Source organism: Anneissia japonica, unplaced genomic scaffold (genome assembly GCF_011630105.1).
Source record: "Anneissia japonica isolate Jap-2015-1 unplaced genomic scaffold, ASM1163010v1 scaffold28388_len23059_cov103, whole genome shotgun sequence".
NCBI classification, from domain to species: Eukaryota; Metazoa; Echinodermata; class Crinoidea; order Comatulida; family Comatulidae; genus Anneissia; species Anneissia japonica.
Window position 1 is genome coordinate 1 of NW_022695104.1, and position 15,658 is coordinate 15,658.

The 15,658-nt window shown below is 33.3% G+C and overlaps 1 protein-coding gene across 2 annotated transcripts; it reads left to right on the forward strand.

The window, feature by feature from the left end:
- Positions 1 to 76: 76 nt before the first annotated feature.
- On the forward strand, positions 77 to 13,901 carry LOC117101374 (protein asteroid homolog 1-like). Of its 2 annotated transcripts, XM_033241349.1 has the most exons (4): positions 77 to 585; positions 958 to 1,050; positions 6,371 to 6,451; positions 10,125 to 13,901. In XM_033241349.1, the coding sequence occupies exon 4, from the start codon at positions 10,166 to 10,168 to the stop codon at positions 11,723 to 11,725; it is 1,560 nt and encodes a 519-aa protein (XP_033097240.1). In that variant the 5' UTR covers positions 77 to 585; positions 958 to 1,050; positions 6,371 to 6,451; positions 10,125 to 10,165; the 3' UTR covers positions 11,726 to 13,901. The 2 variants fall into 2 exon arrangements, with proteins under 2 accessions (XP_033097240.1, XP_033097239.1); XM_033241348.1 differs by lacking the exons at positions 77 to 585; positions 958 to 1,050 and adding an exon at positions 5,969 to 6,091.
- The last annotated feature ends 1,757 nt before the right edge of the window (positions 13,902 to 15,658 follow it).

Here is a 15,658-nt window from a genome sequence, read left to right on the forward strand (position 1 = left end):
CTTCCCACTGATTGGTAAGGTATGCAGGGCTGTGCCACTGAAACCACTGTTGCTATGGCAACAAAAGTTATAGAGCAAGTTAGGTAGATTATAGAGAGTAATTTATAAACTTGTTTTCCCTAATGTGTATAACAAGAATAGCAACTTTAGTAACAGGGTAGAGTATTGTATATTCAATACTGTACTTTATTTTAGGCTTTAAACAATTCTATATAAATATATATAAAGTGGTATTTTCCTCATGATGATTTAATGTTTTAATGTCATTTTAGTTAATTTAGTAAAAGTAATGTTGGGTAAAGGATCGGATATATTGATTTATTAGTTAATTTGTTTTATGTTTTAACACTTGTCATTATGATTTTAAATGTGTTAAGATGATCATTAAAGTGCTTGATACAGAGTAACCAACATCTAACTGAGGTCTATGTGAATTCTTTCACAGTCGGAATATCCTGGAAACACCCGTAAAAGTTATATGCATCATCATAGACCTTTTTTGTTATGTTCACTTAACAGTTAGGAAAGGTGTGATGTCGTGTACAGTGATATTAATGGAAATATGGTTGTTGTAAGGTTTGTTGTGTACGTAACTTTTTGAAATATTTTGTACTGTAATTATGAAGATATTTATGTAGAGGTTTATGATATAAGTAAACAGTTTGGTGGGTGAATGCTGGGTTCACTCTAACATTCATTTTTGTTTAGCCAATTGACTAAAGCTAAAAAAACAAAAATTTAGCCGATTGGATATTTGTTTAGCCAAAATTGGCTAAAATATAAAATATTGTTTTAGCCACTTATCATGCACTTAAATGGCCCGAGTGAAGTTTTTCAATTTTCACTCGCATAAATAATTTTGTTCGAAGAACATTTTATGCAGTTGTACTTCGCAGCACTTCACTTGCAATTTGCAATTTCTAGTTGTACATTTATACATTTCTTTTTAAAACGAAGGTCAACGGCAGCAGCGTTGTATCCATAGAGATTATGGTCGTATCATATAATTTGCCTCGTGACGTCATTTCTCGATGTAAACAATTCACGACGGTAGGTAGGCAAAATCTGCCTTTAAAAACTTGATTTTCTCCGTAAATCCCAACTTTCATGTGACGCAACATCGATATATGATGTTTACATAATATATAGAACAACCTATGGTGAGAATTTCGTTGACTACTAGGCCTAAGTCTATGCAACGGTTAAGGTGATATTTTACTATTGTTGTTGTAAATCTGAAAATTCCAAATTTCTGGTAAGCCACATAAAAATTAAAATTGGAAATTCCAAAAAAATTAGTTTTGACAAAACTTGCAAAATGCAAGGTGATATACAGTAACTGTTTGCAGGAAGCGGGTGTCCAGAAAAACATACATGCCAAGTTTGAGTTTGGCTGTGGATGGAGATTTGCACAGGAACCAAACAATTTAGGCGTGGGTCGAGGGCCCGCCTAGGGGCCCGGAAATTTTTAGGCCTAGATGCTCTCTGGTGCACTCTGAGCAGATCTCTAGTGCTCAAATTAAATCTTAAAAATGGGATACTATATACAAACATTTTTTTGAAAAATAAAATTCTATAGCTTTATTTCAGTGTTAAAACTCTTAACTTTATTTATTTTTTTCAACAAAATTTTCCAAAATACTCAAATACACGTTTTACATTTGAGAAACAATTCTTTTGGTAAAACAAGTTAAACAGAAAAGGAGATCTGTGTAAAAGAGAGGCTGAAGCATCATTTGCTCTCTTTTGATGAATGTAACTGGTTGTATGCCAAGTTGCACCCTTAGCTTTCTTTAAAATAGAAATGACGTAATGTGTACAGCGCCACCAGTGTTAATTTTACACGAATACAGTACATTGTTTACTATCGGAACGGCATGTATTTTCGCGAAGCGATAGAACTTTCGTAGATTTTATATGCCTTATAAAACTACAGAATTGTCACGTTTTTGGATATTTTTGTATTAAATTGTGGGTTTTTATAAAAAATCTTGAGATTATTAGAAAAGCTGGAGATTTTAGGCTAGTGGCGGGAGAGCTGGAGGTTAGGGCGAAAAGCGGGAGTCTCCCGCCAAATGCGGGAGACTTGGTAGTAGGTATGGAAAAAAGGGCATGCACTCAGCTACAATTTTTCCAAACGAGTGCGGATCATCGGGCTGACTGTTTTCTTTGATATTTTCCGAACCCTCATTTGTCTTGTCACCCTTCCATGTTTGAGAGAATAAATGCAAATTAGAATTCAAAACCATACTTGTTAGATATGACAAATGTTCATGGTGGAATTCTCAAATTTAAAAACTATACTTATACATTAGCACTTGGAAATCGTACAAACAAATAGTGTATAGAAAACAAGCCTTTAGAACGTAACAAATTCGAAGAACTAATATAAGTTCAAAATGATTTTATTTCTATATGCTTTGCTAATGTCTTTTTTGCTAATTTCTTATCATTAGGAAGCTCTGAATTTTTTTGATAATATGTATTAAAAAAAACTCCATTTCATTAAGGATATTACCTCATTATTTGATAAATTTTGTATCGTACGCAAGTCGGGCATGGAAATTAAGAAGTGCACTCTATTGGAACATCTATCAAAGTAGGGGGTGGGAGGGGTGGTTATACATCTCCATTTCTCACATAGATCAATCCAAGAAAATATCGAATATATTCATTCATTGTTCTCAAGCAGGTTTGCCATTGGCTGATGTCGGTCAACAATGACTTTACTTTTAAATCTGGAAATTCCAAATTTCTGGTAAAAGCCACATCAAATTGGAAATTCCAAAAACAGTGTTGACAAAACCTGTTAATGCAAAGTGATATAACTGTTTGTATGGGGGGGGGGGGGGGGTCCCCAGAAAAAAGGGCATGCACCCGGGTACAATGTTCCAAACCCTCGTCTGTCCTGTCACCTCCTATGTTTGTGAGAGTTTTGTATAATGCAAATTAAAATTCAAAATATTACATTTTCTTTTATAAATATAATATCAAATAAACAAAACTTTAGTGGAAGACATACCTCAAGTACAGAGTAATTATTAATGTACATGTATGTATTTAATACCTGCATCGTCCACTGAGAATGGCACAACTTTTACAGTTATTATTGATATTGTCAGTGGCGTAGCTAAAGGGGAGTCAAGGGGGGGGCGCACATGCCCTGGGCGCCAGGTTTAGGGGGCGCTGAAATGGGAGAATGAGAGTAAAAAAATAAGCACTTTTCAGAAAAACACGACGAAACTGATGTATGTCTTCATGCAGGAATATTTTCCACTTAATAAGAAGAATCTGAATGTAGTTGTTTTTTTTGGCAAATTTATAGATTGTGATTTCTTTTCAGTCCATTTCGACTATTTTCTTTTTTTCTTTTTTATCTTATTCTGTAATGACTACATGACTAAAGCTCATCCTGCCATATCTCAGAGCCACGATGGACAAAGCGAGACTATCTGCTTTGGCACTACTTAGTATTGAGCGTGATGAAGCAGACAACATTGCTAACTTTGATTATGTTATTAACTTCTTCGCTGATGCAAAAGCACACACAATTCAGTTGCGAGTTAAAAATGTTAAAAATTCAACAACAATTCAATACAAGACTCTACTATAAAGTAGATTTAGAGAATACTATGCTGTATGCGATAAATAAAACAGCCTAACAAATTAGGATAATGTTAAAGTTGTATGCAAAGTTCATTAGTAAGAAACAAGGGTGGTGCGATTGGGTGGGGGGGGAAGGCTCCCCGCTCCTGTTGGGGAGACGAACCATAATCAGTCGGGGAGAAAAAAATTGTATGTATTTTGTACATATTATTATTAGACTCTAAAATCGATTAAATAAGCCTTTGAAACTCATAAATTGTAAAAAAAATTTCAGGGGGGGGCTCCCCTTCCCAGACCAATTTTGGAATATTTTAAGCAACGCTCGAACACGCCCCTTTTGCTGTCGTCAGGGAAATCTTCCCCCTCGTTGAGGCATTGGCTCCCAGGACCTTGGATTCCCCCCCCGGGGCAAATTTTGGCGCCACCCCTGGTGTAAAGAACATATGAGAGCTAGAATTATTATTCGGGTTTAAATAATGTTATTTAGACAGTGCTTATTTTTACAGTGCATGATATGGACGTACATACGCTTAAAGTTTATACAACCAATATCAATTTATTTCAAAATAGTGTAAATTATAATGGGGGGGGGGGAGAGATGGGGCACAATTTTCTACTTTTTCCCCCGGGCGTTAAAACCTCTAGCTACGTCACTGGATGTTGTTGCAAAATGCTTTGGGGTGAGAAGAGAGGAAGGGTTTACTCTGGTCGTGCCTGTTTGTTGGGGGTACCGGATAATGGTTTCCAATGTCAAAATCATTATTCTACTTACTTTGGTCGTGCATGTTTGTTGGGGGTACCGGATGATGGTTTCCAATGTCAAAATCATTATTCTACTGTGTGCTCTAGGGAGATTTTAGGTTAGAGTATGTTTCGTGTTCTTGCGATGGTCTTGAAAAGAAGGATGGCCCCTAAACACGGTATAGATGATGGATTTCGTTTTTGTGGGAACAGTGCGGGGATGGAGTGCATGCTTGGAACGCTTGTGACTCTATTGGAGATATTTAACAGCTGCATTATTGGTTGTAACATCCTGTTATGATCACATAGGTGGTTGATTAGTTTCTCTGGTGGGGGTCTAGTCGTTCCGAGTGGGTGATCCTTTTTGCTATGGCTGTTGCAGGATAGAGATGCGTAATCTATAGTCTGTTTATGTTCTTTTTGAGCTACGCTGATTAGATTCTTCTTGTTTTGATTTCTTTCATTTCGATAGTCATATTTAAAATTTATATTTATGTCTTTAGTATGCATCCCTCTTGTGGGTGTGTGCCACTGATTCAAAAATACATATCCAAATATTTAAAAAATAATAATTACGAAAATACAATACTGTACAGTTACATTAATATATTAGGCTGTACTTAAAAGAGAACTAGCAAAATGATCTTTCCTTTTAGAGAAGATTTTAGATATGCCATTAATTGTAGAATCAACCTTAAAATCGTTATTTGGCAATTGTTTATGAAGTTATAGGCCATTATATACAATTTTACCATGACGTCACTGGCGAAAAAAGTAACAAAAGATTGTGTATATAGCACCGCGTAGGGTATCCACCGCGTACGATCTTTGCGTGCATGCTGTAACCATGGTTGTTGTAACTTGCATATCAGGTCATAGGCCTATAACTGCATCAGCCGTTGTCAACAAATGAGTTACAGCCATGATTACAGCATGCACGCAAAGATCGTACGCGGCGGATACCTACGCGGTTTTATTTGCACGATCTTTTGTTACATTTTTCGCCAGTGATGTCACGATTAAATAATATATAATGGTCTATAACTTCATAAGAAATCGCCAAAAAAACGATTTTAAGGTTGATTCTATTATTAATGGCATATCAAAATTCCCCTCTAGAACAAAAAATCATTTTGCTAGTTCTCTTTTAAGGTATTTCTTCCACTAAAATTTTGTTTCTTTGAGAATAATTTTTATAAAAATGAATGTAATATTTTTAAATTTTAATAATAAAAAAATCTCTCAAACATGGGAGGGTGAAGAGAAAAACAAGGGTTCGGAAAATTCAAAGAACAGTCAGCTTGATGGTCCGCCCGACGTTGTTTCTGGGTGCATGCTCTTCTTTCTGGACACTCCCTCCTGCAAAAGTTATATCACATTGCATTTACAGGTTCACATTTTATCAACACTGTTTTTGGAATTTCCAAAAGTGGCTTTTGTCAGAAATTTGGAATTTCCAGATTTACAACAGGTCAAATCAATGTGAAAGTTGACAATGTGTCTCATGCATAAAACAGGATTCTGTAAAACCATACCGACACCAGCCAATAGGGAACCTGCTTGACAACAATGCATGAATATATTCAATGGTTTCTTCGATTTATCTGACACACACTGGTGACTTTGAATAGCATAGGTGTGTTTAAATACAGTAAAACTACAGTCTAGTTCCAATTTATGAGTTGTTAGTGAAAGTTACATCAAACTTTCAATACTAGTTTTTAGAAGAGGAATTGTGGATTTTGTAAGTGTTTTAAAGATTTAAAAAAAAAAGTAAATTAAAGTATAGCAAATTTATTAAAAATGATTCATTTTACAAAATTGTAAGTTCAATGCTCTGTATATTCTTTTGACACTTGAGAACTTTTGCTTTTTATTGTCTTGCAATTCAAATTATTGTAGTATTTTTTTAGTATTTGGCAGCTTATATAAGTTTAAAATAAGCAATATATCTTATTACATTAACACTTTCAAGTTACTATTTGTATTTTCAATCAACATTTCATAATAATGCCAATTTCAGGAAACGCAAATTTTAACTGACCACACAGGTAGCAAAAGATACACCTTCGCTTTCTACGTGTCAACACTCAAGTTATTAAAGGTAAGTACACTAGTAGTTTATCACTCTTATTTAAGACTGGGGGCAACCCAGGCATGACTCAATTTGTTTGAATTATCTTGCTCGGCGTGATTGAGAGGGCACGCTATACTGCCTTGATTCGGAAAAAGACATTAACTACATTTTTTTCAAAATTAAGATTTTTGTCTTACAAGACTCCTGAGTGTATAATCTATCACCTTAATTTACTAGAAAGCCAACAATATTACTCTAAATATGATATTTATTTTTTTAATGGGTATTATCTACACACACCACAACAAATAATTTGGAATAAGGCATTAACTACACTAAAGACCACAATAAAGCATAGAACGGTTGAATTCACACAAGGAAGGAAGCAGTTATCCTATTAGGTGCCAGTGTGATGAATAGTAATTAGATCTCCTCTAAGATAATGCCTAGTTTATTCCAGCTTATTCTGAGGATTAATTCGAAAGAAGGCATTATCTACATTGTTTTTCTTATAACCTTTACAAAACTTCATATCATTCTGATTATTTCTTTTACTTTAACACAAGTTACTTATTAGGAGCTTTTTGACTTGTAATTATTATAAATATTAATTTTAATGCAAAATTCTGTGCATCTTTTTTACATGTAATACTTTTATATAAATATTTTTAATTGCTTTATTCAATGTGTATTACTAAATATGTTTTTCACTAAATTAATAAAAACTTAATAATAACAATCCATAAGCAATATAAATATTACTTTGTAAGTTTAAGTAAATTTTATTTTATTTTTGTCATCTTCATTATTGATCGAGTTTCTAGTCCACATCGGCTGTCGAGAGGCAAAACAACGTAACTGACATTTTTGTCGATTTTGAGATAATATAATTTGGGAGCATATTATCCACTTCTGATTTACCTGTGAAAATTTCAGATCTCAATAATGAGACATTACGGGATTACCACAACCTATTTTTAAAGTCAGGCTCCGGAGGAAAAAAAATTTTTGATATGTTGTAGAACTGATTTTTCTGAGACTGAAAAAAGTTGTTTGACGAAAAACTGGGGAACGGTGAATGAGATACAGATTTTTTAATATTTAAAAACTGGGGGGAAAAGGGGCGTAACTGCCCATTTTTACACCTAATTCCCCCAGTTTTTAAATATTAAAAAATCTGTATCTCATTCACCGTTCCCCAGTTTTTCGTCAAACAACTTTTTTCTGTCTTAGAAAAATCAGTTCTACAACATATCAACAATTTTTTTTCCTCCGGAGCCTGACTTTAAGCCCAAACCTTAAAATCCAGTGAATTTCTGTGGTTAAACAACTTAACTGCAAAATTACGGGGCAAAACAACGTATCTACGATGTATATGTAGATACGTTGTTTTACATCGGAATGGGATTTAAAAATTGTTTTAAGCTGACGGAGTTTTGCAATTGGTAATTGTGATTTCATATGAATAATCAATAACAGCGACTTATGAACAAGCTAGATAATACATGGGATTTAAAAATTGTTTTAAGCTGATGGAGTTTTGCAAAGCAACTTCAATTGGTTAATTGTGTTTTCATATGAATAATCAATAACAGCGATCGACGTATAAACAAGCTAGATAATACATGGGATTTAAAAATTGTTTTAAGCTTGGTTATCCAGTATTTTTATATGAATAATCAATAACAGCGAAATATGAACAATCTAGATAATGCATGATAAAACGTGATAAAATCCAAAAATATGTCACAATTAACACAATACCGAGCCTGATTGTTCCTAAAGCAAAATAACGTATCTGTGAATGTCACTACTTTGCAATAAACAAACGGCTGTAATTAAAATTGTATATAAACACAATGTCTCTAGATATACAATTCTGCAAAATTTCAAAAGGGTACCGTACGCAAATTTACTGCAAGTTGCAAACATGCAAACTCTATTTTTTCTCCAAAAGTGAACATTTCAAGTTACGTTGTTTTGCCACGTAACGGCCAACATATCCAAGTGCTTTGTAGCCATTGGCAAAAAGCGCTATATGAATGTCTGTATTTATCGTTCAGTGATGATGAAACGTATAATACCTAGTTTGATACTGTACAAAATATTATAATGTATCCTTTGTTTTTAAGTTTACATATTTGAAATAATTAATTTGAATTGTTTTATAAAGGAGTTGCTCTAAATATGTTTTAGTGTCTGTAAAATTCATGAGAATTTAAGAATATAATTTCAGTAGCATTATTATCCAGTGACCATAACGATGATGATAGTGATTATAAAGATAATTGAAACAGCTTGGTGTGGCATTAGATTAGGAACATAACAGTAAAACTTGTCATAAAATATAGATAACTTTTCAATTTACCTTGCATATACCACCGGAAGCCCACCCTCAACACCGCCCCCAAACCCCCTTCCCCCGGCAGGAACCTAACCCACTTAAGCTCCACCAGGCTTAAGATATATAAAACCCATTCCATCTATTTTATTCTTTATTGGTTTACTTTGTATACCTTACTTACAAAACATTTGTTAAACATTTTAATAAAGAAATTATAATTTTCAATGCGAGTACATTTTCAAAATACTAATTTTATTTTTACATCAAATTTATAATATATTTTAAAGAAAAATTGTTTTTTATTTTAAATTACAGCGACATACATTTACAATATTCATGCACTAATTTAAAATTCATCAATACTTTTAAACATTATTGCAGATAATGCCTAAGTGTTAAATTATTAATTCCTATCTATAGGCACAAATAATCCGGAAAAAGGCATTATCAGCAGAAAGTATATGACAATTTTTTTATTAGTATAGTTTTTAAAAATATACTTGAAAGAATTGAATATCAATTGTTCTTTTCTTTGGCTAAAACCAAACGCGTTTTGCTCATTTTCTCAAAACCAGGATTTTGCAGATAATGCCTTTTTCCAAATCAGGGCAGTATAGGCTACTTGGGTTGGTCTCATGAGCGCAAATTTTCAAGATTTATTATAACACACCCAGTGGTGGATCCCAGAGAAACTTATAATCTTATATATTTTTAAGTCGTCATTCATTAAACATTGAGATGAATTGATGTCATTTACGTCTAAATTAAACAGTAAAGGGTCTAAGATGGACCCCTGGAGCAAGTTTAGATGAGATTTAGAATTAATACTCATTGTTGTATTGTTAACACAACTATAAAACCAAAAACATAAATTTCTTGAAATACCAACAGTTTCGAATTTTAAAAGAAGATAGATTCTCTTATACACATCTAGATGTGTATAAGAGACAGTATATATATATGCTGAGGTGTATTTAGCCAAAATTAAGTTTATTCCAAACATCCAAGTTTTTATACATTTTTGATATATTTAAGAGTAATTTTATTCAATTTTGATGTTTCTACTATGTTTTCAAATCAGTTTGAGGGCCATTGGACAGTTTTTAATCTATATCTTTGTAATCCCTGATTTTCGACACTTTTTGTACAAAGACAACAAAAATGAATGAAATATTTTCAGTCATTGAACATTATCAAGATTTAGGGATCTTGGAAAAATCTATAGGCCTATCCAAACAACCAATCAACCATTATTGGTCACTAGTGGCTATGTGCGCTTTATAAATCGTAATTATTATTATTATTATTACTATTATAGGCGTATAAAAAACAATAATTTTCTTCTTTTTTTTGCAGGCCCCTAAACATTATTATTATTCAAGAATATATGTATTATTATGGGAGTACAGGGACTTAATGTGTTTGTAACAGAAAACAGTCTTCACAAAGATTGTCAATTTTTTTCTGATAATGAACTAATAATTGATGGTAACAATTTACTGTGTGGACTTGAAAGGAATGAAAATCATACAAGCGTTAGCGAGAATTGTTCAAGTGTGTGTAACGTTATAAGAAACTTCATAGAGAAGCTACGTAGTTGCCAGGTTAGACCAATTTTTATCTTTGATGGTGGTCATGCTAATGAAAAAAACACACAGTCTGGCAAAGATAAGTACAGACACAAGATTATTTGTTGGAAACAAATAATGGTAGAAGTTCTGCAAGGTCTCAACATTCCCACAGTTTGGTGTGACTATGAAGCAGACTCAGAAATTGCAAAAATAGCCAATGAATGCAAATGCCCAGTGCTTTCAGAAGACAATGATTTCTACATTATGGAACTGAATTATGGATTCATTAATTACAAGTACTTTGAATGGAAAACAGCGAACGAAAGGGGTATCGAATGTAAAATTTTTGATCGTGAACAGTTTTGTCAGAAAACGAAAATTTCTAAAGAATGTATTTCATTGGTGGCAGCATTTACAGGTACTGAGAAACTCTCAATGAATGTGAAAGACGCCATTTGTTGTCTAGAAGGACACAATTCTGTCGACACAGCTATTGACAGTGCACTAAATCAAGTAGGAATAAGTAATGATGAAAGAGCACATCTGAAGAAAGAAATAATGTATACATCATCACTTTATGACTTACCTGAAGAATCTCCAGCCTTTGCATACCATAAAGACAAGAACCCAGAAGCAGAAAGTGATTTAAAATCTAGATGTTGCTTTCCTTCTTGGTTTATTAAATTGTACAGAGAACGTGGCATAAACAAATATGCTGTTGATGTCGTTTTACATCATCAACGAACTCTAAGACACTCAGTGAATGAACAAGATGTGTCTTTGAGTTTACGGCGTTTGCAATATGGCATTCTCGTGAATGATGGGTCTACCATTAAAGAGTATCGGCGCACTCTAGATTCTGATTCATTAAATGAAGTGGTGGTACAGCCCACCGCACAACTTCCAAATCTAGTAGATATTAGCAACAAGAACGAGAACGAACGAGAAAAATTGTTTTTTCAATTTCTTGAATCCAACAAAGATGATTATGCAGCTGATCAGTCAGAATTCTACCTTCCAATGGCATCTCTAAATTTCTTGTTACAGAAGTATCCTGTTTCAGAAAGACAGGACGCAAGTGCGTCAGATTTTTACACAGTAATAAGTAAGTCTCAAAAAAGAAAATTAAAGAAAGCCGAAAATCAACAGTCTAAGCAAGCGGTTGCACAGTGGATGATTGTACTGAAACATGCAATCTCTTTAAACCATCTTTTGAGATCACCAATTCCAGAATTTGATATCAAGATCATTTACAGCAATTGGCAGCATTTTAGTCAGTTGCTTGAAACAGGAGTAAAAAGAACACGTTTAGACAGTGAAGTTCCTATATCGGGACGTGAAAAGACCTTGTATGACGCTTTGAAAGAAATTATAGAAAAATACTAATAATAGCACAGTACAACACTATATTGTTGTTGATTATTATAACATTAAATTTATTTTAAAACACCGTTAATACAAAATAATACTAATAATAACAATTAAAGCTTTAATAATACAGGTACAAGCTTTGCTCATTTAATTAAAAATCTTGTACTGATTTCTCTTAAACGGGAATTTAATTAATGGTTCAACCAGTCACGTTGAATCATTGATTGATTGACATCTTTCTTATTCTGGATAACCTATTTAATACATAAGTACTGGTCTCCCATCTCCAATAATGTCAAGATTTGAAACTTACATACAGAAATATATAATTAAAACATAGACAAGGGAAAACGAAAATAAAAAACATCAGTGATGTTAATTGTTATTAAGTGGTTCTAATCTGAGGATCCAAACAACCAGGAAAAACAAAAGAAGGTAGACTATGTGGACCAGCTGAGAAATGAGTGGATAAAACGTGATGAACTAACGAAGATTGGGAGATCAGAAAAAGTGGAAGAAGCTAGTTAATAGAGTTGGAGTTCGCTCGAAACATGAAGTTATGTTCCCCTAACTGATGATAATAAGACGTGACTGTCATCGTCCTACACGATTCCATGGAAAACACAATTAAATGGATAATTTTAAATGGCGATCGGCTCGGTTTGCCATCAACAATTAGCAGATGGCGTCGCGTCGTCAATACTGAGTCTGGTTTGCCAATTATCGTACAAACGTGGTACGACGCAGTGTATGACCCGGCTTTATGGGTCCCATCATCGATTTAGCTGAGAATGCATGGTCATTACTCTCAGATTGTAAAGTTCAGGTTAATGGGAATTTTCTGAACTGAGAAATATTAGCTGACTTCTATGGTTTTCAATTATATATGCTATTATATTTATTATTAAGAAAATCTGTTCAAGTAATAAAAAGATTCAGTTTATAAACAAAAAATATCTATTCGTTATGATGGGTTGAGGTTTACTTAATTTTATGGGTGTGGGAGTATAAATATTTCTGTTCACTTAGTTTGACATTTAGGAGTTCAATTTTGGACACAATTAATGGAAAAGCATTCATTTTATTAAGATTATTATAAAACTGCCATTTTTGGCATCTAGACGGGTCATATTCTTAAAATGGAGTTACCGTCCTCAACCGCAAACATGGTGAGGCTGAGGTTTTTGTCGATTTTCAAGAGATCATTTCCCAACTAAGGCACTTTTTTTAAAACAAAATAAAAGCTCCTACGGCTTCTATTTCCTATTGTGTATAATTGCTTTAGAGGTCAGCTGTGAAGCCCATCACCTTTTCTATGGCCCTTCAATCAAACTGCTGGTTGTAGAGAGGTTATTATAATCATGGAGGTATTATTATAATAATACGTCCATGCTATAATATATTCATAAATTATCCCGCTGGTTGCTCAGTGATCACTGTGCGTATGCATTTGCTGCGCGTATTATAATTATGAATTGTTAGTACGCCCACTGACACTCTTCACACAGCTCTAAGCATCTCTTCGAAGAAAAATAATAAGGCTACGTTCAGACTTGGAGATAAGCCCGGCTTAACTTTGCCAGGCGTTCAGACAGCAGGATTAGCCAGGCGTGAGCATTTGCATATTGATGAACCGTAACCAGGAATCGAGTTTGGAAACATTGCGCTCGAAACGTACGCTTACTCACAGAACACGTAATTGAATGCTGATTTGAGCTGGATTTATCCACCTTGTCTGAACTAGGCCTATATATTTTATGGTATTCCATCGCGATGTACTGGTATTGTAGTAAAATCACTCCAGTTTATAGATTTTTTGCACACGAGAATCAATGAATCGGCGGCACAATACGAATTAGTGAATGAATGGGAAATAGAATGTCAAAATAGAATGGGAAAATTCAGTGCAAATGAAAGTAATGACTTATAATTCCATTTGTTGTGTTTATTGTGATATTATCATTGTATATGAACCTACTGTATATATTGATTTTTAAAGTTCATAGCAGCATATACTTTTAGTTAAACAAATAAAATGCTTGCAGTAACGTTTTGCTGAGTGCTTATAGCTGATTGGGAATCATTGACTGTTTCACAATAAAATCCTAGGAATAGAACTTTATGCATTAATTTTCAAAATCAATATGTTTGAAAATGAAATAATTAACACACCCAAACCAGCACAGTAAAATTGGTGTCTAGCGTTTTTACTTGTGTGACAACCTACAATCTTTATTTTACCTTAAGCTTTGTCAACAGATAAACATTAATGTTCAAACTAATTAGTTTTTTGATTGTTTTTTTTAAATAATGCAGAACAGGATTTTTAATTTTAAGATGAATAGCTTACATCACTCTATTACTAAAGCTGTAGAGCAAGATAGGTTAAGTTTGTTGTCTGCATACATTCCTATTCCTACTTATTTCAGTTTAACATTCAATTTTATCAATCGGCCAACTGTGTGATGTTAATTGAAAATAAAAATTATAGTCCCATAATTTGTAGATGTGATAATGTTTAGTGCATGGTGTAGGCCTAAGTCAGCAATAAAAAGTCAAAATACTAAAAACTGTGGGTAATGATCGCTGGATCTCAAATGAGATACAAAATTGTTAGGAAATGCTAAAATTAAATCATACACTGTATGAATAATCAAGTTTGCTCAGTCAAGAAAGAAGGGAACCTATTATTAGTCCAGCAGATAGATATAGTTTACGTATACATACTCTGCGATTTATATAGACCTGTTTTTTTCCTGCTCCTGGATACCTTTGGTCATCCATTTTGGCCATGTAGCAATCGTAAAATTGGGTCCCCGGGTCCAAAATGGCCGCTTTTATGCAAAAGTATCCATTTTTGGGAAAAAATACAAACCCTCTGTATTTCAGTTAGTATTGGGGATAGAGAGTTCATTTTGGTGCCAAAATGTTCGGAAGGATCATGTTTTTCTATTCGCTGTAATAAAACATTTTCCCCAGAAAGTACCAGGAAAAAATTATTTTGCAAAAAAAAATATGTTTTTATAATTCCCTATTTTTCCAAGTAATTGATTGTTTCCACTTATTCAAAGGTGGCAAAAGATAGCTAAAATGACAATAATATATCACAAAAAAATATTTAAAAAAAATTCTAATAGCTTGTGCATAAAAAAACAATTGATTTAACTTAAAAAAAAAAACGGTTTTGGTAAAATTTTCACAAAATCAGGAGAAATCCGTAACTCTGTTAGTATTTATCAGATTGTGTTGAATTTGGTCTCAAATTACTCGGAATACATGCATTTCTATTTGCTTTAATGAAACATTTTCTCCAAAAATAACCAGGAAAATATTTATTACCAACCCCCCCCCCCCCTCTTAGGGCAAAAAACATGATATTAATAATTTTCTTATTTTCAAGGCCATTAAATGTTTGAATTCACTCAATACTGGCAAATGAGTTTAAGTGACATTAATAAATCACAAAAAAATAGATATATTTTGAATTTGTATACTTTATCCATAAAATATCTTTAATTTTACTTTAAAAACATAGGTTTTCGTAAACTTTAGTAAAAATGAACCCCACTTCAGAGATAATGGTATAACCTTATTTTAATGCTTTAAAATCAAAATACCTCATGATATAATGGTACAACCCATCATTAAAAATTTTACTTTTGTAGATCTAGAAAAGTAAGATTTATCTTACTTTTGTAGATCTAGAAAAGTAAGATATCTTACTTTTCTAGACACCCCTGTCTTTTTACTACTCTACGTGAGATTATGTGTGAAATCCGCTACCTTGCAATGTTGAGCCAGTAGCCGTGGGTGACGAAAGTGCGACCAAACGTTTTCAATAAACAAAATCAAGAGTCCCAAGTCTCCTGGAACTCCCGAGAATCTCCTGGAAATCGGTATGGTTTCCTGCACTCCCGCAAACATCAAAAATCTCCCGGAAATTCACAT

What these genes read in the sequence shown, in the direction of transcription:
- LOC117101374 (XM_033241349.1), top strand. Translation starts at nt 10,166, where the DNA reads ATGGGAGTACAGGGACTTAATGTGTTTGTAACAGAAAACAGTCTTCAC.